The sequence below is a fragment of the Periophthalmus magnuspinnatus genome, chromosome 12 (genome assembly GCF_009829125.3).
Source record: "Periophthalmus magnuspinnatus isolate fPerMag1 chromosome 12, fPerMag1.2.pri, whole genome shotgun sequence".
Classification (NCBI taxonomy): Eukaryota; Metazoa; Chordata; class Actinopteri; order Gobiiformes; family Gobiidae; genus Periophthalmus; species Periophthalmus magnuspinnatus.
Genome location: NC_047137.1, coordinates 13,906,565 through 13,932,674, shown reverse-complemented (window position 1 = coordinate 13,932,674; position 26,110 = coordinate 13,906,565). Strand labels below are relative to the sequence as shown.

The 26,110-nt window shown below is 39.9% G+C and overlaps 2 protein-coding genes across 2 annotated transcripts; both read right to left on the bottom strand.

Moving 5' to 3' along the window:
* Positions 1-895: 895 nt before the first annotated feature.
* Positions 896-5,225, bottom strand: tmem203 (transmembrane protein 203). Its single transcript, XM_033976059.2, has 2 exons — positions 5,112-5,225; positions 896-3,642 (listed from the first exon to the last, which is right to left on the bottom strand). Exon 2 carries the CDS (start codon positions 3,488-3,490, stop codon positions 3,074-3,076), a length of 417 nt encoding a protein of 138 aa, XP_033831950.1. The 5' UTR covers positions 3,491-3,642; positions 5,112-5,225; the 3' UTR covers positions 896-3,073.
* A 1,239-nt stretch (positions 5,226-6,464) lies between these two features.
* On the bottom strand, positions 6,465-26,110 carry LOC117379236 (uncharacterized). Its single transcript, XM_033975914.2, is given in 7 exon segments — positions 6,465-8,801; positions 18,370-18,833; positions 18,835-19,510; positions 19,845-19,901; positions 19,974-20,618; positions 25,191-25,235; positions 26,093-26,110. Coding segments are annotated over 6 exon segments (3,879 nt in total). The 5' UTR covers positions 25,210-25,235; positions 26,093-26,110; the 3' UTR covers positions 6,465-6,783.

The following is a 26,110-nucleotide window of genomic DNA, read 5'->3' as shown; positions in this document are numbered from 1 at the left end:
TCTTGTAATTGCTTGGTTTCAGATGACGTCAGAACCGATCATATTTAATACCGATGAAGGGCAGGAACAATTAATATGATTCAGATGCAGATTTTTGGAGTAATACAGTGAGTTCTTGGGTCTAAAGACAAACAGGAATGATGCAGGTTCGATTTGTGTGAACCTCTTGGGTGTTTTACGGCAGGTTACAGTGAAATCAGTAGGAAAAACAGTCTCTTGGGGGAATGTCATCGTCACAGTCTGGAAGCTGAAAACCACCAAAAGTGTAAAAAGAGCTGCTTGGTTTCAGTTTAAGTTTCTCAAGTAAAAAACGATGTTCCATTTTGTGGCCACGTTTGGCAAAGACCCGTGTTTTTAACCTCACTTTTCGGTTCGCCGCCACGATGAATCTCTCAAACACATGATAAACCGACTTGTTTGTGGTGCAAATCTCACCGTGGGAAAGTACCTTAGCGATGATGACTAATAGTAACATATATTTTTAGGGGATATGACGACCAGGCCTTCGGTTAAACAAATATTCTGAAGTATTCTTTCACACACACTAATCTCCTTATATATGCTTGTAAATGTAAGTTCTACTAAAGCTGCACTGTGTAACATTTCCTGTGAAACGTCCATCACCTGCTTGTCTTGTGGAGATGTTATTGTATTGCCTGGAATGTTCCACAGTATGGCATTAAACGTATCCATCTTGTATTCATCACTTTACTGCAGCGTTCGCTTTTGTGTATTAAACTGAAGAACATGTTAAATGCCATATTACGGAACATTCCAGGCCAAGCAAATAACATCTCCATGGAGACAAAAATGGCAGACACTCTTCCCGGAAAAGTTACACAGTGCAGCTTTAAATCTCACAGCCATCTACGCTCGTATCAATACAATATGTTTTCAGTATTCGATGGTTTTATTTACAGATATTTACAAAGCAAAACTTCCACTTAGAACTTAAATAACAGTTTTATAAAGTCCGTCGACGTACACGGTGACCGGAGAGCTGAAATACATGCAATGGATAAACAAATGTGCAAATAAACTGTACAGATCAACCGCACATAAGAGCAAAACGTATACGGTGGGTTTAGTGTGTGTTGTGTTTGATGTGTCTGGTCAATAGTTCTGACGCTGACAAAACTAGTTTGTTTCAACATTTGGGCCACGTTTACAAAGAGGTTATGTTTTTTTTTTTTGCAGTATTTTGGAGCATCTTTCATTTAAACAGATGGGAGTGCAGTAAATAAATCTGTGAATCAAGAGTATAACAAGTGACAATTGGGGCAAAACAAAAGATCACCACTGAAATATGAAACAAAAACTAAAATAATCTGTTAGACATTGTTTAGTGAAGTTAAAAAGTAAAAGTGAGAGTCGTGTTTTTGTGGTGGAAAAGATGCTGCTGCTCATTAAAAAGTATTGCGCGGTATAACACTTTGGCAGCGTTCAAACCACGTCAAAATTGGGTGTAATCAGGGACTAGACGAGGACTAGACCAGGACTAGACGAGGACTAGACCAGGACTAGACCAGAACTAGACCAGAACTAGACCAGAACCAAGCCAAGGGTCTACTGCAGACTAAACTGTAGGGATGTAAGATTAACCAAATCTCTCGATGCAGTATTTTCACAATTTCTCAGTTCGATGAGGTACATTTGCATTTTTTTTAGGCCAACAAACTTGTGAAAATTCAGCTTGATCCTTTTAAAACACCTTTGATAAGATTTTGCCTTTGTCATAATCCAAATTATGAATATTTAAAAGTGCTTCTCAAGTTATTTCTTCATGTAAGCACTAAAACAGAGCAAAGGATCATGGTCTATGTAGTTCCTTCTCTCTTTAAATTCATTGTTGTGGTGCAGCAATAGCCAAACTTGTAATTTGATAAATAGTGAGATATTGTGAAACTTTCGACAATATGTTATTTTGGTTATTGCTACATCTCCACTCAACTGGACTCAAACTAGGACAGCTCAAATCTTATCATATTGTAACAGAAATAATAATAAATAACTTTACAAAAAAATAAAAGTAAACACATAAAAGTGTATAAAAGCTGGAACAATAACTTTTGGAGTGTGTACATTGTTTCTGGTAAAAGTATTTGGGGTATTTCTGTTACAATACGAGAAGATTTGAGCAGTAGAGGGTTGAAAAAAATAGTGTGAATCGGGGGATTTAGTTAAACGTATCATATTTAAGGTGGGAAGTAGAGGTGGGCACTAGATTGTCTAAGATTACCTTCAAACCAGCAATTTTTATATTTTCAAACTCAGAATATTGAGTATATCGTCGTCTATTTAAAAAAGTGAAATAAATCAAAAATGTAGACTGATTTATGCTCAGCTCTACTTAAAATGTAAAATCTTCTGGTTCATTTTTGTGCAATACTTTGGGCCGTATTTTCAGAAATGTGCAAAAATGAATCAATTATTGTAATATTATGGGAAAAAAGATTGTAATTTCTGTCAGCGTTTCCCACCTTTAGTATGTACTGCATTAGATTCCTCCTAGTAAATGTGGCCCAATGTTTTTCCAAAGATTTTGTTCAGATTATGGTAGCATAAATTATTCTTCTCTCAAATAATTTGGTGAATATAGATGTCACTTTTTGCCTCTTTCATGTTTATGCAGTCTTTCCTGAACAGTGTAGTAACGTTTTTCTGTTCATGAAAATACAATTAGGCTGAAAGATTAATCACAATCGAATCGAAATCGCAATTTGAACTGATGTAATCGGCAAATGCTGCAGTTTTTTAAGTACCATTTTTTCCTCAAACAAAATCATGTCTTATTCTGCATAAAAACTGCTAACCCTGTAGTTTAGATCTGTGCAAACATGTTCTGAAATGTGAATCTTGTATAAGTTTGTCAGTTCATAGTTCAGTCTCTTTGTCGTGTTGAAAATGTGAACTTGGAACCGAATCATTAAAAACATAAATCGCAAATCTGATTGCACTGCTCGTCATTCAATATTTTTTCGTGTGATTTGTAAAGCCGATGTATAATCCAGGCTGGTTTTTGGCTATGAGGGGCCACCATAGTCTCCCATCGCTTTCTTCTGATTGGCTGAGTCTAGTTGACCCGACACGCCCGGATCATTAAGAGCTGTAGGAGGATGAAGAGCGGCGACACAATGAGCCCAAACCACAGCTCTCTGGCCTGCTCCTGCTCGGCCATCTTCTGACACAGCAGCACCTCGCACACCAGCTTCAAACTCAACACGGTCAGCACCCAAAGGAGCCTCAGCACCGCCAGCCGCTTCTCGTTCTCCTGGTACAGGCGGATGGATACGATGGCCGTGAAGTAGGTGCTGAGGCCGTCGGCGGCGAAGAGCGGGGAGAATACCAGCCACCAGCTCAGGAAAGGCGTGAACATGTCCGCGCGGAGGGCCACTAGCATGCTGAACGCCAGAAACGCCAACAGGTGCAGGAAGAGCTCGAACGTAGCGAAGCCCAGCCACTGCACGAGCTCCCGCAGAGAGAACAGCATGATGGAGGTGCAGAGGTGGAGGAGATTTGGTTATTTGTCCAGGTGTGAAGAAGAGAGAGGAGGAGGAGAAGGGATGGGAGAGGCTACATCTTCAATACAATGATACAAGTCGGTGCAGAGGTGGTTCAGTCCAGCATAATGGGATGTGAACACTAAAAAAGGAGGGAAAAACAGAGAATCACTGATATGAATTAGGAAATAAAATGAAAGTTTAAAGGGCCTATATAATTTGATCTATGTTATAATATTGTTTTCTTATCAAAAATTTACCTGGAGTTGTGTTTTGTTTCATTCACACACGTTTAACACATAAATTCTGTATATTTAGGATGAGTTCTTCACTCAAACTGAAAACACTTTGTTCCACCTTGTGATTCAGGAAGTGCTCCACTGTGTTTTAAACTCCATACATCTTCACTAGAATCAGAATTATTTGCAGCTCTGGATTTTCCTAACCTTGAAGCAACAGCTTTCAATGTTTTAGCCTCATTGAAACTGCTTCCCTCCTCTGGGCACCTGAAGATTTTGGAGATTTTCTGTGGCAATTATAACAGAACAAAAGCTAAAAATAATGTTGTCTTTACAGGCAACAACTTAAGATTATTTTAGTGTTTACTGTACAGTAAATCAGTTCCAATTGAGGCTCAAATAGCTTTTTACTTTAAAACTACCACTTAAGGACATCACAAGGTGAAAAGGAGCCTTTTGAGCTTTAGAGATGTGGACAGACTAATAATACAGGGTTAATCAAACGTGTGAATGAAACAAAATTAATGAAACAAACTCCAGGTCTGTTTTTGAGGAGGTGACATTATAACAAGGCCAAAAGCTCACATGAGTGAGCCCTGGGTCTCCATGATGATGTTATTGCTCAAAAACACATTGAAAAGCAAAGCATACATTTTTACTATTAGTGAGATCGCCTCTCCACAGATCTGACCTGTAATATTACCTGGTTTCACCTCTTGCTCATCTCCATGGAGACAAATAACTGTAATACCAAACTGTAAAAGATCACAGGCAAAGCAATAACATCCATGGAGATAAGCAGGTAATGGACTTGTCTGGATGTTACTGCTTTGTAGTAATGTTCCACAGTATGGAATTATTATTGCTCGTTTTTATTGCTCAATTATACCTTGAAACACATTCTTACCATGATTCCATAGATCAGACCTGTAACTTAGCCTGGTATCGGCCTCATGTCCTTGTCTCAATGGAGATACATCAGTTTCATGCCACACTGCGGAACATTTCAGTTAAAGCAATAACATCTCACTAACATCTTGTTCGGCACATTACCACAGTAGTGCATCTTTACCGTTAGGGGGCGCACTTTACCAGGTTTTGGTTCAGGCCCAGCCACAAAAAATGAAATTAAACTATTACTTTATGAAGCTCTTCATCTCTATATTTTATGTGAATAAAATATAGAGCTCAATCCTCAAGCTCGTCCACAGACTCGCTCCTCTTTCACTTTGTAACGTTAAAAGCTCAAACACACAGAGGCTGCGCTCATGTTCAGGTGATAGTTTTGACACAGATGATCGGACAAAGGCAGACTGCAGTTTTGTGAATGACTCGAGTGTGTATTTACTCCTCTGTGATGTGTGAAACTTACCTCAAAAAGACCTGCTCGCTCCCCCTCCATCTAAAAGGCAGTGGAACAGAGCAGGAGCAGCGATGCTAACAGCCATTAGCACATTAGCCACTAGCTCTTCTTCGTCAGGTTATACGGCAGCGTGAGTCCTGCGTGTTGTACTGCTGCCCCCTACTGGTGTCAGAGGCAATTACATCTCACCAGCTGTGCGCTAATATTCATGACGAGGTTGTTTTAAGTCCAAAAACACATTTAACACTAAAGATTTGGAAAAAATAATATATATAATAAAGCAGTATATAAAGATTCAGAAACCATTTTTAATTCAATTGTAGATCTTGTGGTTACCATGCAGCTGATTGCAAGATTTCAAATTGTTAACATTAGAAATAGAGAAATTTAATAGAGAATAATAAGAGAAATTAACAACAACAACAACAACAAGAACAAGAACAAGAACAACAACAACAACAATAATAATAATAATAATAATAATAATAATAATAATAATAATAATAATAATAATAATAATAATAATAATAATAATAATAATAATAATAATAATAATAATAATAATAGACGTTTATTTCTGGATCCAGGATCTGTCACTGTTGAGTTTCTTTGGCCAGGATGAGGGCCTCTTCCTGCTCGTTTCCATGGAAATGTTGTTCCCGTGGCTATAATCTCCATGGTATGAAATAAAACTTCAAGGAGAATGTTCCAAAGTACGGTTTTAACTTTCATTTTTCATGAAATCATGCAGGTGACATGTGCCACCTCCAGAAAGTTACATACTGTACCTTTAAATATGTTATTGCATACAATTTAGTTAAGCTAGGGGTGAAACAGGATAAATGACACCACATCTGTGCAGTGGAAAATGTTTCATCTGTTTGGTTTAATTTGATATGTTATCACATTTAGCATGACATTTTTCTAACACAATGAATGAATGTGATGCTGGATTTTTCTCCATCAGACTGACACTGCACTTTTGATGCAAGTTTTAAGATAAATTTTTTCTATTCAATGAACACAATCAACAGAATACATACACTCATATCATAAGGACATCTAGGAGTCATTCAGTCAGTCCATCATCTGCCAGAACAGACTTTCACCAACAAGTCCAGTACAAAATGGAAGACTACAGATTTTACTTTCTTTGTTAGTCTGTTTGATCTTTGATAGTTTTGTATTCTTCATTTTTTACTTTTACATTAAGTAACTCTCATTTTCAATCAATCACTGACTATACATGACCAAATAACCCACCAGCACCTCACACTAAATGAATTAACATAAGTTTGGTTATTGAGTATTTAATCCATTTTATTTTAAAGTTGACATATCATGCATTATTTGTATCGTGAGTCCAGTGATGGTTTATACACTACGAGATTATCTGTTATATATCAAAGTGGGAATACTTGAAACAAACAGGAACACTTCGTTAAAATTTGCGAATGAAGGTCGAGGTATGTTTTTGATGAGGCCACAACATTTAAAAGATCAAAAAGTTATGCATAACATGTACCTCTAAAGTGAAAACTGTATGACACCACCAACTAGGCAATATTTACAATTCTTACTGGAATGTAGAACTTTAACAACAAAATAACAAAGAAAGACAAGTGTGGCCAAAAAACAACTAATAATAATGAATAAAAAGCACACAGTGTAATGAATCACATTATGAAATGGAGCACCGTCCTTCTTCAGGTAACATCTTCTTCTTTATGTAATTTATTTCCTGTTGGTGTTTCATCCTCAGCTGCTCTACTTCTTTTGCACTCTCTTTGCCTCCAGTTTTCTTGACTAACTCATCCATTTGCTGCTTTTGTTTCTTCTCCAACTCTTTGATTCTTTTATCCTGTTTTTTCTCATGGTTTCCTAAGAGCGTCTGTTTAAGTGTATTCATTTCGTCCGCATGCTTTTGCTTCAGTTCCTCCATTCTTTCCTCCAGCTCTTGTTTTTGTTGCCTCAACATGTCACATTTAAGTCTCAGTTCTTTGTGTTCAGCATCCTGGGTATCCCTGTCCAAATCACTCATCTCTTGTAGATGTTTTGTCTTCAACATCTTAATTTCTTCTTTCTCTTTTTGTTTAAACTTCTCCTCAATGTCTTTCTTATATTTCATCAGTTCTTGTTCATGTTTTTTCCGAGCTTCCCAGATTTTGTGTCTGTTTTCCTTCTTCTCCTGTAAAACCGCAGTGGCCAGATTAATCATCTCGTTCTTGTACTTCTTGAACTGTTCCTCCATGGCACTTTTCAGAGTTGTCTCTTTGTGTGAAGCGAGTTGTTGCAAACTTTTAACTTCATCTTGCCCTCGTTTAATTTCCTCTTTGAGATTTTTAACTTCCTGTAAGTGTTTGTCTATCAGAGCCACAAAGTCTATATCCTTCTTGCGTTTAAAGTCATTGAACTCTTCTGCCTTCTTGCGGGCGTCTTTCTCGTACCTCTTCCTCATCTCCTCCACTTGTCTCTCATATCGCTCCTGTAACTCTTTCCTCTTTTCCTCCTCTTGTTCACATCTGTTTTGTTCTTCATCTTCTTTCTTAATTCTGTACATTTCCAGTTTGTCCTTGTATTCCTGCTCTAGTTTCTCCAGTCTTGTGTGCTCTTCCTGTTGTCTTATTTCATCCTGTTTATGTCGATTGTCCCACCATTGTCTCCTCTCCTCTTCCCAGGCCTCACGCTCCTTTCCCATTTGATCTAGGCTGTCTTGTAGTTTTATGTCAAAATTCTTTTTATATTCCACCTCTAACTCCTGAAACTTCTGTTCATACTCCTGTCTCCTGACTGTATCTTGCTCTTTCCTCAGCCGCTCTTCTTCCTCTCTCTGGTTCTGCTCATTTACTCTGATAGTACGCTCTTTTTTTATATTTGCCTTCAGTTCTTTGAGTTCATTGTCTCTTTCTTGAAGATCTTTTTTAATTTTATCCCTCTGTTCTTCCATTTTGTGTTGGATTTCTTGCATTTCGTCTTCATGTTTTTGCTCCATTTCTTCTATCTTTCTTTTCATCTCCTCTTCCTTTTCCTGTAGTAACCTCTGTGTCTCTTTCTCAATCGCTGCCTCAGCCTCCTGGAGCATTTCATTTGTATAACAGCCCCCACCGTTCGCTCTCACCACATCATCAATCTTCTTTATCAGGTCCCTCACTTGAATGCATTTTTTTTCTGTGTTCTTCTCCTTGTTATTAAACACATAACACCTGTTCCCACAATCAGAGATCAACTTCTTACAAGAATCATCACACATATTTTGAATAAATTCTTCAAGGGAGAGCCCCTCATTTTCTAAGTCATCTCCATGTGTGAACAAAACCAAGGTGAACTTTTCTGCATCTTTGCCAAATCCTTTCTTGATGAGATTCAGAGTTTCTTTCTCCTCAGGTGTGAATCTTCCGATTTGCAGAACCAACAGAAAGATGTGTGGCCCTGGAGCCAGGAGACTGATGCATTTGAGCATTTCCTCATTGACCTCATGATGAGACATGGTGCTGTCGAACAGGCCGGGAGTGTCCACCACCTCCACACGACGACCCTCCACCTGCCCCTGTGCTTTCTGACACAGTTTGGTCACAGACGTTTGGCTTAATTCAGATTTGAACTCTGGTCGTCCCAGGATGGCATTTCCAGAGGAGCTCTTTCCACTGCCCGTCTTTCCTATCAGCACAATCCTCAGACTTTCTGCAGGCTGTGTGCCCCCTGCAAATGTGAAAAGAGGTTAATAAAACTAAATATCTAGTAATGTTCTGTATAGTTTTGACTGTCAAATAGGTCCATGTACAAACTAGAATTGATTTGGAAATGCTCATCATAAGCAATATTCATTCATTCATTCATTAGCAATATTCAGAGAAATGTACTTTGACAATGAAAGCTGCCTCACGTAAACAAAGATTGCTCTCCTTCAAAATAAAAGACAGCAGATAATTAACACATTAAAGTTGTAAAATATTGACATTAAATACAAAAAATTATTTTGTGTTATATTCTTCATGGATAGTCCCCTGTAAAGCCGCAGACAGGTGAATTGTTCTGGGGTTATGTTCAGCTCTGCTGCTGTGATCTTACAGCAGGTCAACAGCAGCTTTCAACACTGACATTTGACACATAATCGCAATTGTGCGGATAACTTTTAGGATCTGTGTACATCACAGACATTTAAGATTCGTTTTGTAAGCCAAAATGATTAGCTTATTACCTATTAGCTATTTACCTACTATTACCTTTTTTGAGACCAAGCAGGCAGAGCCTCTGCTCCAAGGCTGTCACAGATAGCTGCATTTGCTCACTAGCTCAGTGGGGATGGGGAGCTCTCTTCACCATAAATGATGCAGGTCTTCTCTTTAACCTTTTTATTTTCTGCATATTTTTAAAGCCTAATTTTCATTATTGAAATTATAATAATTATTTCTGTTTGATTTTAATATTTAGTTAAAGTACATGATTTGGGGTCCATCCATCCATTTTCCTCTGCTTATCTGGGGCCGGGTCGCGGGGGTCTAAGCAGGGACTCCCAGACTTCCCTCACACGGTAACCCAGACACGTCCTCCAGCTCCTCCGGTGGGGACCCAAGGCATTCCCCGGCCAGCAGAGAGACATAGTCCCTCCAGCGTGTCCTGGGTATTCCCCGGGGCCACCTGTCCAGCCACCCTGTGGAGGAAACCCATTTCAGCCGCTTCTCCTCTCCAGTACCCTGGAACAGACTTACTGGGAAGGCTGAAGAGTGTTATTCCCCTGTAACTGGAACACACCCTCCTTAAACAGAGGGACAACCACCCTTGTCTGCCAGTCCAGCGGTACTGTCCCCAACCACCACGCGATGTTGCAGAGACGTGTCACCCAAGACAGCCCCACAACATCCAGAGACATAAGGTGCCTCCTCGGAAGATGTGACGGCAGGATTGAGGAGATCCTTCAAGTATTCCTTCCACCATACGACAACATCCTCATTCGAGGTCAGCAGCTCTCTGTCCGCATTGTAAACAGTGGTGGTGAAGCACTGCTTCCCCTTCCTGAGGTGTCGGACAGTTTGCCAGAATTTCTTTGAGGCCGTCCGGTAGTCCTCCTAAATGGCCTCCCCGAATTCCTCCCAACCCAGAGTTTTGCCTCGACAACTACGAGAGCCAGAGCGCGCTTGGTCCACCGGTACTCGTCAGCTGCCTCAGCAGTCCCACAAGCCAACAAGGCTCAACAGGACTCCTTCTTCAGACGGCATCTCTTACTTCCAGTGTCCGCCACCAGGTTCCGGGGTTTCCACTGCGACGATCACCACAGACCTTACAACCACAGCTACGAGCAGCCGCATCGACAATAGAGGCAAAGAACATATCCACTTGGAATTCATGTCCCCAGCCTTCCCCGGGATCAGGGAGAAGCTCTCCCAGAGGTGTGAGTTGAAAACCTCCCTGACAGAGGGCTCCGGCAGATGTTCCCAAGAGACACTCTCAGTACGCTTGGGTTTGCCAGGTCTGTCCAGATTCCTTTTTCACCAGCGGATCCAACTCACCACCAGGTGGTGATCAGTTGACAACTCTGCCCCTCGCTTCACCCCAGTGTCCAAGACACGTGGCTGGAGGTCAGATGACAAGACAACAAAGTCGATCATCGACCTCCGACCTAGGGTGTCCTGGTGCCACTTGCACTGATGGACACCCTTGTGCTTGAACATTGTGTTCGCTATGGACAAACTGCGGCAAGCACAGAGGTCCAACAACAGAACACCACTCAGGTTCAGAACAGGGAGGCCGTTCTTCCCAATCACCCTCCTCCAAGTGTCACTGTTGTTGCCCATGTGGGCGTTGAAGTCCCCCAGTAGAACAATGGAGTCCCCAGGCAGTGCACTGTCTAGTGCCCCTCCCAGGGACTCCAAGAAGGCCGGGTACTCTGCACTGCTGTTCAGCCTGTAGACCAACACAACAGTGAACTCCAACGTGTGACGGCTGAGCTGTGGGGCAATAAACATGCCCACACCAGCTTGCCACCACTCCCCGCGGGCAACACCAGAGAAATGGAGAGTCCAGCTCCTCTCAAGGAGTTGGGTTCCAGAGCTCAAGCTGTGAATGGAGGTGAGGCCGACTATATTTATCTATATAACTATATCTATATCTAGCTGGTAACGCTCAACCTCCCGCACAAGCTCAGGCTCCCTCCCCCGAGCGAGGTGACATTCCATGTCCCCAGAGCTAGTATCCATGTCCGGAGATCCAGTCCTGGTCCAGTCTTAGTTGTATGTGGGTTAGACCTCATTTAGTGCCAATTTAGAGACAATTCCATCATGGGATCATTTTGGTATTGAGTTTGAGTTATACCGACCATATGACACAACATAACCATGCTCACATACCTGGCCAAGAGTATGGAGCACAGACCCTGTGCGATGAAAGTATAGGCTACCCCAAATGCTTGTCCTCTGTTGGGCAGGAGCAGTCACGCACAGCTCCAAAGCTCGAAAACTTAAGATAAGATATGCCTTTATTAGTCCCACAGTGGGGAAATTCCAGACTTGCGAATGTTGTTAAAAAAATACATATCCACACAAAAAATACATATCCACACAAAGTAAACCATGGTGAAACTGCACCATCTGTAACCAGGCAGTAACATAGGAGTAAACGGCCAGAGGCCAGCCGCTTCAGTACAAGCAGGAATGAAAGACTATAGCCCCGCTCTGAAGAGTGAGTCAGCCACAGAGTAAATCCGAGTGCTCCCAGCCCTGCTGAGCCAGTGAGCTGGCGCAACTGTTTGAACAGCCTCGGACAATGATACCGCTCTGGCTCTGCTCTGTCTCAAGATCTCACTCTGCCCAGATCCCCTCACCTGCCCATGGCTTTGGAGGTGACCTTCAGTGGGCACTTACCACAGGACTTCACCAATGATCTGAGCAGCCCTCGGATCATTGGTGAATGTGTAAATGTGTCTTTGTTTACATTTGACAGCTCGCTTTGTCAAGGTGTGTTTCTCCAAAATGAAACATGGGAATACTGCTCATGACGAGTATTTCTATTCTCAACTTCAATAAACGAAAATGAATTATACTTTGTATACAAACCCAAATATAACCTACTGCAGGATTCAAATAGATAACAGTATACAATTATACATTTGAAACCAAACGTTTACATACATCAACATTTTTTTCCTCAATGTCTAACATGAAATCAGACTAAACTTTACCTGTTTTAGGCCTAGTATTAACAAAATTATTTCTATTTGTTAAATGCCAGAATGAGGAGAGATGGATTTTTTAGACAATTTTTCATTACTTTCTTCAAAGTCAGAAATTTACATACAGTAAGATTACTATGCATTTAAACAATTTGGGAAAACCCAGATGATGATGTCTTGTCTTTAGAAGCTTCTGAAAGGTTTATTGTCAACGTTTGTGTAACATCATAAGAAAGTTAAAAAAAAAAAATCATCCAAGATATCAGGAAGAGAATTGTGGACTTGCACAAGTTTGGTTCATCCTTGAGTGAAATTTCCAGATGCCTGAAGGTACCACGTTCATCTATTCAAACAATTATACAAAAGTATAAACACCATGTCCAGCCATCATACCTGAGCCATGCAAACCTGGCGCGGTTACACCAGTACAGTCGGGATGAATGAGTTAAAATTCCCCCTAATTATTGAGAGAAGCTTGTGGAAAGAAATCCAAAGCATTTGACCCAAGTCATACAGTTTAAGGGCAATAGTAACATATACTAATGAAATGTGTGTAAACATCTGACACTGAAGAAAGTAATAAAAAAAAATCCTTCTCATTATTCTAGCATTTTGCTAAGAGAAATAATTATGGTAATCCTAATTGTATAGTGTTTATAGTGTATGTAAAACTTATGGTTTCAACTGTATACCTACAGCTCCGTGTTATTTTTTCTTTTTTTTTTGTAATTCTTTATTTTCAGACAGTGGCATATAGTCACAGGGTCATCTATTAAACCTAGATAGTTCTAAATAATTATAAAAAAAAAAAAAAAAAAAAAAAAAAAAAAGAGTTGTCACTTTTACCTTAAGTACACTGACAACTGTCCTGTGGACCTCGACTCAAAATGGTTGTATCTTTGGGCAGTCCCAGAATATATGCCAATGATCAGCTTCCCAGTGCCAAAATGTATCTTTAGCTTTGGCGTAATAGAGAAGCGTATTAAGCATTTCCAATTAAACTCCTGCCAAATATGAGAATTTGTACACCTCCACTGAGATTCACAAACATTTGCCAAAAACCCTTAATAAAACTTAGCAACACCTTTGATTTATTGTTGTTATAAGCTTTCAAGAATATTGTAACTATTGGATCATTATGGTCTGTTTTGACTCCAATGTTATGTTCAAAATAATTCCGGAATTGCAGATATCTGAAAAAGTCATTACTTTCAAACTGATATTCAGTCTTCAACCTGTCAAAATCCTTAAGTTTACCATTTTCTGTAAGTGAATAAAAAGTTGTCACTCCTTTTAGAGTCCAGTGTCTAAAAGTAACATCAATTAGATTAGACCTAATTCCAGAATCAAAAGCACACCACTGTATGATTTGCATTTTATCATCTAATTTATATTCTCCTTTTACTTTCATCCAAATTTTTTACTGAGTTTTAATAAATGGATTCTTAATATCCTTGATATAACCATCCAATCCTTTCCATCTAGCTTGAAATTTTGGAGAGCACATATTAAGAGGCTTGAGTTGTGTGGCATAAAAATATCCCTTAAAGTCGGTTAATGCCATGCCCCCATCCATCCTTCTTCTTCCCCTGCTGCCCCAGCATTCTAAGCAGGGACTGCAAGACTTCCCTCTCCTCAGCCATGTCCTCCAGCTCCTCCAGTAAGACCCCAAGGCGTTCCCAGGCCAGAGAGACATAGCTGCCCCTCTTGACGTGTAAGAGCAGCGGCTCTACTCCAAGCTCCTCCCATGTGACCGAGTTCCTCACCCTATCTCTAAGGGAGCGCCATGCCCCCTTCTCCTTTTAAAAGCTGTAAAGTTTTATTTTCAACCCTGGGTCTTTTTCGTTGCCAGATGAATCTTTAAATTATTTTATCTAATTCTGACAATTCTTTTGAGGTGACTTCCACTGAAGTGCCTGGAATAAGAAAAGATATCTTGGAAGTATAGTCAATTTCACACTTTCAATTCTGTGGCTCAGACTAAGAAAGGAAACAGAGTTCCATCTTCAAATATCCTCTTTAATTTTTAATAAAGGGCCATAGTTTATTTCTGCCAGTGCTGTAATGTCCTTTGGTAAATAAATATCCAAATATTTAAATGTTTGTTGATTCCATTTAAGAACATATTTGTCACTAAGTTGTTTCAGGGGTGAATAATTGAAAGTTAAAAGTTGGGTCTTTTGTATATTCAATTTATAGCCTGAATACATGCCAAATGTTTGTAAAAGTGCCATCACCTCTGGAAATGTATTAGTAGGATTAGATAGATAAACCAAAATGTCATCTGCATACAGAGCAATCTTATGGTCTTCTCCATTTATGCGGATGCCCTTTATATTTTCAGTCTGTCTTAATCACTGTACCAGGGGCTCAATATAAAGAGCAAACAAAATTGGAGATGTGGGACAGCCTTGTCTTGATCCACGCTGTAATTTGATAGATTTTGAGAGATGCTTGTTTATTTTTATTCTGGAAGATGGCTTACTGTATAGTGTATAACTTGAATGTGATTTGGATGTACACCAAATCTATCCAGTACTTTAAATAGAAAAAACAACTGACAGAGTCAAATGCTTTTTCAACATCCAGGCTTATCAAAAGAGCCTCTAATTTGTACAGATGAATTTGATGTAAAATATGTAAGGAGCGTCGAATGTTATCATGAGTTTGTCTCTGCAAAACAAAACCAGTCTGATCTGTGTGTATAAGGTATGGAAGTAATTTTTCCAGTGTTTTAGCAAGAATACTTGGATGGTGGACGACAACTGGACCAAAATCTAAATTCAGGATCTGGAGCCTTTTACTGCACATATTAATGCTGTGGATCCAAACATCAAGTTCACACGGGAAGAAGCCAAGGAGAACAAACTGGCCTTTTTAGATTGTGCAGTAATAATAGGAGAGGACAGGTGACTCCATGTAGAAGTTTAGAGGAAGCCGACACATACGGACCAATACCTGCTGTTTGACTCACACCATCCACTGCAGCACAAACTCGGAGTGATCCAGACACTACACCACAGAGCTCAAGTGGTGCCTACAAACACAGAGGGAAAAGTAAAGGAGGAGCAACATGTGGAGAAAGCCCTCTCTGCTTGTGGATATCCAAAATGGGCCTTCAATAGATCTAAGAGAGCTAAAAAACAGGGAATCTGAACCCAGAAGGAGAGGTGTTACCATCCCTTACACTGTGGGTGTGTCTGAAAAACTTCAGAGAATCTTCAGACAGTATGAGATTCCTGTCTTTATCAAACCCACAAACATTTTAAGGCAAAAACTGGTTCACCCTAAGGACAAAACCCCCGAGCCATAAACAAAGTAATGTAGTCTACTCCATTCAGTGCAGTGAAGAGTGCAGTGAGCAGGACATTGGAGAAACTAAACAGCTACTCCATAAGAAGATGTACCAACACCGCCGTGAGAGCAGCTCTGGACCCCAGTCCGCCATGCATCTCCATCTCAAAGACACTAACCACTCCTTTGAAGATAGTGAAGTTCAGATCTTAGCCAGAGAAAAGAAATGGTTTGAGAGGAGTTAAGGAAGCTATTTTTGTTAGGAAAGAGAATCCTTCCTTAAACAGAAATGGGGGCCTGAGACATAACCTCTCCCTCGTCTATAACTCCATCCTCAGACCCAGAACAATGAGAACAATAGCTGGGTCGTTAAGGGCTGAATAGGGTAGTCTCATCTGAAACTGGAGACAATAGATGTTTACAGTTTCAGTGTAGTTAGCTCCACCCTTCATATAGATATAAGGCAGTGGCCACCAGCAATCTGACCAGAACTGAAGAAGCGGCTTGGATGAGCAGAGAAACGTCTTCACTCCTACAAGATTTGTCCAGTTGACAGATTTAAACTTTTTGCTATGGATCAGACCTGGACGACTGAGAGTCTACACAGACAATGCTACTGTAGTTACTCTTGTTTATACAATATAGCATTTGAATCCCAGTCTTTAAATTTTATGTATAGTACCTTCAGGTCTCTCTTTTTCCAGCCTTCTTGCAAGTATTTTTGCAGCCTTGGGGCCTGCTTCATAATATTTTTGTTTTACAAAGACAAACTTTTTTCGACTTCTTGTGAGTACAGTAGATTTATTTCATTACATGTTTTTTCATCTCTGAAAGTTTTGGACACTGTTTATCCTTATGTTGCATTTTGAGGTCCTTACATTTTTTGTTAAGGTTCATATGTTTAAGTTGTTTTATTTTTTGTTATGAGAACACCAAGAAATAATTTTTACCTCGCATTACAACATTTAAGGTGTCCCACACTAAATCTGGATCCACCTCTCCTTTATCATTAGTCTGCAAAAACATTTTATTTCCTTTCTCACGTGAGAAACTGATAGCACAGCTATCACTTTCTTTAACACAAAGAAGTAATCGGGAGTATGTATTGTGTGGATGAGAGTAAAACATATATGTCGTGATTAGAGGGATAAAAATCTTTCCCAAGGTCTATTATATCCAAGTGTCCCATGAGATTATTGACTTTATTATGCAGTGCCGTTGTGGGTATATTTTTGTGTCTAAATTGGGATTAAGTCTAATATTCTAATCAACCCCACAGATTACAGTCTTGGGTGCGCCGACCCCTCGCAGGTAACCAGGTGGACAAAAGTTGTATCTCGTCTTGATCAAGAGCAGTTGGAGATTTCACCAGGCTGACAGGGAGCCCCCGGGATGCCATATCCCTCTTTGCTTTTGCCACGTCTTTGTAAAGGCATGTGCCATCACTGTAGAAAAGACGCATTTTGGCTGGATATGGGGTCTGAAACTTAATACGATTCTCTTTCAGCACTCTTTTGGCCTCTCCGTATTCATGGCGTTTTCTTAGCACTTCAATAGGAAAGTCGTGATCAACATAGAAGCGCACACTGTCACAATACACTTCTTTTTTCTGCCATGCTTTCCGAATAACCTCCTCTTCTGTGCGGTAGCTGGCAAACTTCACTATGATGGAGCGCGGATTAGCTTGAGTGTTGTTATTGGGTTTGACTGTCAGAGCTCTGTGTGCTCTTTCAATTCCAATTGCCTTGTCAGCAAGGAAGTCAAGCGCCCTTTTCAACAAGCTGAAAAAAAAAAAATCACCATATCTGATCCCACTTTGTCCTCTGGTTTACCATAAATTCGCAGATTCTCTGCCCTCTTGATCTCTCTTGCTTCATCTATACTTTTGTTGACTCTTCTCAATTTGTTTTTAATGTCCGAATATTGACCATTATTATCTTTTCTGAAATCACGGAGCTCATTCAGGATATTCTGGAGAGTGGGCTCAGGTCTAGGCATATCCACGCCCTTGTGAGCTACCGTTAGCTCTGAAGAGCATCTTTTTCGCCATGGTTCCTGGTGTTCGCATCATTCAAATTTGCAGTTTTCTTACTTGTCAAAACTCTTGTTTCCATCTTTGATCAGTGTCACAGAAATTCACAGAAAGTGTACTTTTGGGAGTTATTTTGCAAAAACATTTGAAAGTAAATGTATAACCCCTTCCCTCACCCTGGCCATAACTTTAACTGGAATCTCAAAACCAGGCCACAACCTTAACCATAACCTCACAACCCAACAAACGTGGTACGTCTTTAATGTCGAAATGCTACTACTTTATTCTCGTAGCACCCATATAATTTATTTTATTTAACTGACCCTTATACTCCGTCGTAACATACAAAATGTTATTAACAAATATGGGAGAGCTGTCCCCTGTGAAACAACAGATGTGCGTCAGTGTGAGGAGGGCCACACAACAACCGTGTGCTCGTGTTTCTGAATGGAAAAACTGATCAAAGTTGACTAAGCATGTATAGCCACTAGTAACTGTCTAGGTCTACAGTGAAAATAACTAACTTAATAGGCTTGTCTTTACCATGAAGCATGACTTACCACAGCAAAGGCAAGGAGTAAAATAAATATGTACAGGTTCTTTCTGAACCTAGGCTACTTCAAAAGATACAAAACTGACCCAGCAACACATTGGGCTGGTGGTAATTGCACAAACACATTATATGCATGCTCTGTATGTATTTTGAATGGGATACACACTACACTCATGTACATTGTGCTGCTCTCGTATCTATATTTTTGATGAATAATACATACCTGAGACTGGTCTTGTTCCTGTTGAAGGGGAGTTGCTCTGTAGAGCTGTGATCTTCTCTATTTGTGTCTGCACAAATATTTGTTTGGTGTAACTTTGGGGCACATTCCTGTCCTTTGTTAAAGTTTGCACTTTATTTAAGATTTGGGGGACTTGCTGCTGGTCTTTAATGTTGAAGATGAGATATCTTCCACCACAGCTTTGGCACAGCTCCTTCAGGTCTTTGCTCTGACTCACAAAGTCAGTGTGAGCTGGAGCTGAAGGATCTGACTCCACAGTGAACAGAACTATGGTGAAGGCATCTACACGAGGTCCCAGAATGTTCTTAAGGATCTTAAACTCTGCTTTGTCTTCATCAGTGAGAGGATTCAAAGGTAGAACCAGGACAAAGGCATGGACACCATCAGGATCACACAGAGTAATGCTGTTAAAGCACTGCTCCATCGCTGTCTGAGCAGAACTACCACAGAGACGGCATCTCCACTATGGACAGACACAGTCCAGGCAGCTCTCCCTGACGTTTGATGCATTCAGATGAGCTCTTCTCTCCAGATGTTTTCTGTCTTAAAATCACATCTGCTATAGAAGTCTTCCCTGCACCTTTTATTCCACAAAGAACTATATTTAGGAATATATTTAAATAATCAGTAACAGTAACAAAGGATCCTTTGTTACTTTGGACCATGTTCTCAATTTTACTCATCAAACCACTGGGGTTTGTATCATTCATTTGATAGAATCTTGAGTTACAATCCTCAAGAATTAAGTTAGCAGCCTCAGTCAGCTGCTCATGATGTGTAAAGATGAGAATGGAGTGTTTAAAAGCATTTGGACCCAACATTGTCAGGATGAACTTGAGTGTTTGTCTGTTGTCTTCAGTGAAGTCTGAGGGCTTCACCAGCAGCAGTAGAACATTTGGTCCTGGACGACACTCAGACACACATGACTTTATTTCTTGTCTCACTTGTTTCTTAGACAAACTGAAGAGGTCTGCAGTTTTCACTACAGTGAGTCGCTTTCCTCTCCATTCCCCATTCTCTACTTTTGGACTACTATTATTTGACTTGACTCCACTGATAAATTTACTTAAAACTTTCTTCTTGTCATCACTTTTCCCAAGCAGGAGAATACGAAGTTCCAAATCTGTGGGAGAAAATCATTTTAATGCTCTTGGTGACTAATTACAGTGATGTACATTATGATAGCTGTTGACTTTGTGTAGATATGTATTTTCTAACAACATTCATGAGTTGAGGTTTGGAGCTGTGTGTGATGCTCCTGTCCAACATGAGAGTAGGTAAACTCCATGTGAGTATGACAGGAGAGGGGTTGTGTTTCTTATATATAATTAGGGACATTGCAGTAAAATGTAATTGAGATCCTCCAATGCAAACACATGATTATGACATATTAAAGTGTGTTTTTATAGATCAATAATAATACATCATATTTTATGTAAAAGGTACTTGTGTCTTACTAGTATCATGGCTTATTTCTGGGACTTTTCTTTTTGTTGGGTCTCGTCCTGTCAGTCCTAAAAGGAGAGAACATGTAATACATTCATATTGAGCATAAACCTATGATTGTGTCTAGTTTCTTCACGTACCAGCCTGACCATCTGCCATAATTCTGCCTTTTGCCTCTTGTTCCGTGGTGTGAAAAGGAGCAGAGGGATCTTCAAATACTTCATAGATCAAATAATAGCCCTTATTGTCTTTGGCAATCTGGTCCAGTCGTGAAAACAGCTCTGCAAGTTTAAAGTTCTTAACTTCTTCTTCCTCATCAGTTAAGTTCTTTATCCACATATACCTGTATCCGCATTTCCTGATCATTTTTCCTAGGGGCGAGTTATTTGTGTACATGCTCCTTTCTTCTCTGTCTGTGGAGATGAGCACCATCGACTGTTCAAATGAGTTTTCATTGAACGTCTCTAGCACTTTCTGGAGCCTCTCCTGCTGCTGTGAGGTGAAGTCTTCAGGCTGAAGGACCAGCAGGAGCACATGGGGCCCAGGGTCTGAGGCATCTGCAAACTCTTGTATGTTTTGTTTCAGCTCCTCTTCAGTGAAGTCGCGGTGGAGAAGGTCTGGTGTGTTGATGACTGTTATGGTTTTGTCCTTCAGTCGTGCACTTCTTTTTGTCGATGACAGTGACTCTGTGCTAATGTTGAATATGTCCTCACTGAGTAAGAGGTTCCCCACTGAGCATATCTGTCTCCAGCAGTTCCCCAGAAGAACCACCCTCAGCTCAGACACTGAAAAGGAACAAACATTTTTATTAAAGGCAAAATATAATTGATACTGGAGAAAGAACAATATATCAAATGGCCACTATATTGGAACAATATTTGCATTTTTAAACATATTGTCTTAAATCTCAAACATGGGCCAATATGTTGGTTTGGCTGACTACCTGACTTAAGTGTAACCCAGGTGTAAAATACACTAACTTGTGGTTAAAATATATAAATTACCAATTTTTACATGACAGTGAAAGCACCACGTGATTACATTTCACTCATGTGACCACCTCGACCAATCGTGTGTTAGTAGCGCTTTATACAATGTCACTGCTCCTCTCCCGCCAAAGCTGGGAGGAAGCGCAACAGGACAGCTGCACAGGCATCGTGTCTTTGCTATTTTTGCTATTAAATAATGCCATTCATGTCTTAAAAATTTGCTACATATTGTAAACTCACAGGAGCCCTTACCACCACCACTGGTGCTGGGTATAGACCGCTGTGACCGATATAAATGGAATTTGGTGAATCTGTTTGGGGTATTAGCATCACAATATGCTGTCTTTCACCCCATTTCACCTGTCAGTATATCACGGTGCATTATTGTGCTAATGTAGCTGATTTATGAGCTAATTTTAAGCTAATGTGGCCTTTTTTTTCCTTGGCTAAAGCCATTTAAAGCCAAGTGGTTGTCTTTTGGTTTCAATCATGTTGATGATTTGTTGAACTCTGTAACTTTGAGTGTTTTGAATGTCCTGGACACCATTGCTCCGATGAAGGTTAAAATGGTTAAAGATAAGCAGAAAGTGCCATGGAGGAATGATGACTTGGTCAGGCACAGAAAAGGGAGTGCCGGAGGGCCGAGCGGGAATGGCGCAAGTCAAAGCTCCAGGTTCATTATGAGATTTACATAGAAAAGATGTACAGGTACAACCACAGTTTATGTGGAACAAGGCAAAGGTATTTTCCTGACATCATTGGAAGTTGTAGTAACAACTCTCGTGTTCTGTTTGCAACAGTAAACAGATTAACAAACCCCCCAGCTCTACTGCCGTTAGAACTAATTTCCACATCTAAGTGCAATGAGTTTGCAGTATTCTTTAATGACAAGGTTCAGGGCATTAAAAATGCCATAAATTCCATAACGCAACTAACAACCCAGCACCCACCTAGCCAAGAGCCAAGAGCTTTGAAAACTGCGGTTATCAAGCCTCTCCTAAAGAAGAGCAGTCTTGATGCCACAATATTGAACAATTATCGACCGATCTCAAATCTGCCATTTTTAGGCAAAGTCCTCGAAAAAGTTGTTTACCAACAACTTATTAACTTCCTCAAAATGAACAACTCCTTTGATGTCTTCCAATCAGGTTTTAGACCCCACCACAGCACTGAGACTGTTCTTATCAAGGTGACAAATGACATCCACCTGAACACTGATGCAGGAAAAGTCTCAGTCTTGATCCTGTTAAATCTGAGTGCTGCCTCTGACACTGGATCATGGGATCCTCTTACAGAGACTGGAGGACTGGGAGGGCATCTCTGGTACGGCACTAAACTGGTTCAAGTCCTATTTAGAAAACAGGGAGTACTTTGTTGAAATTGGAAAATGTGCATCAGATAAAATGTCCCTGACCTGTGGGGTGCCCCAGGGTTCAATCCTGGGACCCCTGCTGTTCAATTTCTACATGCTGCCGTTAGGCCAGTTAATACGCAGCGATAATGTGTCTTACCACAACTATGCAGATGATACTCAGATCTATATCTCACTGGCAGCAGGTGAATATGGACCAGTGGATTCACTCTGCCACTGCATCCAACAGATCAGTGTGTGGATGCAAAAAACTTTCTCCAGATAAACTCAGACAAGACTGAAGTCATCATCTTTGGCCCACAGAAACATAGAGAAAGTGTTAGCAGTCACCTCCAGTCTCTCTCTCTAAAACCTTCAAATCAGGCTAGAAATCTAGGGGTAATAATGGACTCAGACTTGAACTTTAACAGCCACATCAAATCAATAACATCTGCAGCTTTTTACCACCTAAAAACATTGCAAAAATCAAAGGTAAACTGTCAAAGCCAGACTTAGAGAGACTTATCCATGCATTTGTCTCCAGTAGGTTAGACTACTGTAACGGCCTGCCCACTGGCCTCTCCAAACGAGCCTTAACACAGCTGCAGTACATCCAGAACACTGCTGCTCGGGTCCTGACTAGAACCAGGAAGTACGAGCACATAAGTCCTGTGCTCAGGTCTCTGCACTGGCTTCCTGTAGCTCAGAGAATAGACTTTAAAGCAGCTCTGCTTGTGTATAAGTCTCTCCATGGCCCTAGGTCCACAGTATATCTCCGACATGTTAGTGCCATATGAACCATCTCATACTCTGAGGACTTCAGGGACCGGCCTCCTGCTGGTGCCCAGAGTCAGGACTAAACATGAGGAATGAGCGTTTAAGTTTTATGCAGCTAAAACTTGGAACAGTCTTCCTGAAGATGTGAGACAGGCCTCTACTTTGACAATATTTAAATCCAGGCTCAAAACTGTTCTGTTTAGCTGTGCATACGACTGAAAGGTTTTTATTCTGCACTTTTCTCCTTTAATGGTAATTTTATGATGACAAAAACATGGACTGATGGACTTTTATTAGACATAGTAAAGTGACAGGAAAGTATTTGAGAAGTGACAGGAAAGTTTTTTTGTAAAGTAATGGGAAAGTTCTTAAACTGAGCAAGACAGTGTTTAAAGAGTGTGAGAGAGTTTTTAAAGGGTGCAAAAGAGTGGGTGAGAGAGTTGCAGATTGGGTGATTATTTATGTTTTGATTTGTGTGATTTTAATGTCCTTCTTATTCTTTGAATTACCTTGTGTACGAATTGTGCTATACAAATAAACTTGCCTTGCCTATTCAGTGCACTGTAGTTTGAGCAAATTGTAACTGCCTATTGTTATTATTTGTATTTGTACAAACAGTATTTTTACTTGAAAATCTGTACACTGACTGCTATACTAAACTATGCTAGCTAATGCTAAATAATGGCTATATCATTTTGCTAAATGTTGTTCCTGTCTGTCTCATACAGGCCAGGTTTGCCCACATCCAGTGGTGAGTTAGGAGCCCTACAAAGAACCAGAACATCACACATTCAACTCTACATCCTACTGCAGTCTGGTATTAGGCTGTTGCAACCTGTCACTCCCAAACCCTTAATCACACACATCCATAGCCTCAAGGATCTTTATCTACCCATGGACAATCTGAATTGTCCTATGGACATTTAAGACAACATCTGTGTCCAATCATTTTCATTTATTTTGATCTTTTCCGTTGTGTGTCTCCTGTTTTGGGGAGTTGTTACTGCAAGTGTTGCTTTGTGTTGTGAAACAAGCTCTAACTCTAGAAGTGCACTTAATTTGCCTTAACTGAGAGGTTAAATATTAGGCCAAAATCCTTTTCAAGCTTGACATTCTAATTGTTCTGCAGAATTGTAAATATTGGGTATTTATCTGTATGTCTTGTCACTTTCATAATAATTCACCAACCACTAAAAAGTACATCTGTGTCCGCCTGTATTATTACACTGCTCTGCCACCTCCTAGTGAGCCGCTACCTACGTTTTCTGATCTATCCTAACCCAACATCCAAATAGCAATTCACTCCTGTCTGAGTCTCATGCACTACATGTGTGCTACAAAAGGAAAGGAAAAACTCTTTCACACACACACACAGTTTACACATGGCGACATCGCTTTAGTAGAGAAAACATAAAAAAGAAGGTTCTGTTCATGTTCTGTGTCTATGAAACAATGAAAGTGATGATTGAACAGAATAAAAATCATTTCAGCTCAGTTCATTTCATCGGAGAAAACATTAAACTTTATAACAGTTTTGGTTTCACACTTCTGAACCTGTTCTCCACTTAAGTTTTAACAGTTTAAGAGCAGTTTATAATGTTGTGATGTCATGAGAAGAAAACTATGATGTGAAGACAATATATTGTTTTAAAAAGTAAGAACTCACTTTGTTACTGTTGTAGATTATACAGATAATAATAAGGGCCTGGTTTTATATTTGTATTGCTTATCTGTTAATTTATTACATATTATGGACTTTGGTTTCTATTTGTCTCTTTTATGGGTGTAGAGCAAGTACATGTGATAAGGTTACCATGGTAAATTTTAAATTTTAAACTAAAGTTTTTGTGACATGGTTAAATGTCCTTCAGGCCTGTAAACTTGAGTTCCTCAGAGTAAGAGAATATAAATCCACTGACAGTTCAGTTTGATTAATGCTCTTATATTTAGATGCAATTACATATAATCAAATTGAGATTCTATACAGTTTTCATGTTTCTCCCTGTGTCTGAATTTCCCTCACCTTATTATAGTTCTCGTCAAAATGGCTTTAGCGGTTGAGCTACTTACTGTCCTAAGAGTCACTTAACTAAATCTACAATCAGTATCGCTTTTAGGTGAAGAGTGCCAATGGGTTTTATAACTTGTAAAACTCACAACATATTTTATTGTTCATTCATATATTACCCATCAGTCCTAAGGTTCAAAAGTCACAATGATAATCTGATAAATGCACTCACCTTTTATCGATGCTGCCATGATGTGACATTCAATCTGTTTCAAACCTAGAAAAAACACAGTCTTTTCAGACATCTTAATCTTGTACAAGTTAAAGGTAAAAGATGAATATAGACCATCCTGCATTAAATCCTGCATTGTTAAAAGACCCATGAGGTGAACTTGTAGTAGTCTAAGGAAGAATGGACCGAATAATTTACTTTCATTGCCAACGCAGAAGGATTGCCTGCATGTTTGCTTAGTAATGAGAAGTTGTCAAATAACAAAACAGAGTAATTTGGAAAGACATTTCCAGGGAAGGCATGCTAAATTTGCAGCCGACTACTCAGTTGGGATTGAGAGAAACAGTGCGATTGCAGTACTTCCGGAAAAATTTGAGAAGCGCAGAGATAGATTTAAGAAGTGGATTGCATCTTCAAGCTCCACTACCGCTGCAAGTTTTGTTGCAACCCAAGCGATAATAAAGAGTGGAAAACGGTCCACAGATGGTGATTACATGAAGGATTCATTCATCAAAATATCAGAGCACCTATTTTCAGACTTCAAAAACAAAACCGAGATAATACAGAACATTAAAGACATGCCTCTCCCCGCAAAGACAGTGAAAGAAAGAGCCATTAAAATGGCAGGCGACATCACCAATCGGCAAATCAAGGACATTAATTCAGCTCCAGCGTGCTCAATTGCCTATGATGAATCGTGTGATGTGATTGATATCAACAGACAGCGCTGCTGTTCAGGTATGTGAACTCTGATGGGCCGCAAGAAGAAATGATCACATTAATGCCACTGAAAGGCCAAACACGGTTTCTTTACTGTATTTGATATAAATTTCATCAATGCAAGAAAATATAATAAATTAATATTGTAATGAAAGTTAAACTTAAAGCACTAAATATCTTACAGCAGAGTAGTCACGTGG

Excerpts from the sequence above, each read along its gene's own strand:
- tmem203 (XM_033976059.2), bottom strand. The coding sequence starts at position 3,490 with ATGCTGTTCTCTCTGCGGGAGCTCGTGCAGTGGCTGGGCTTCGCTACG.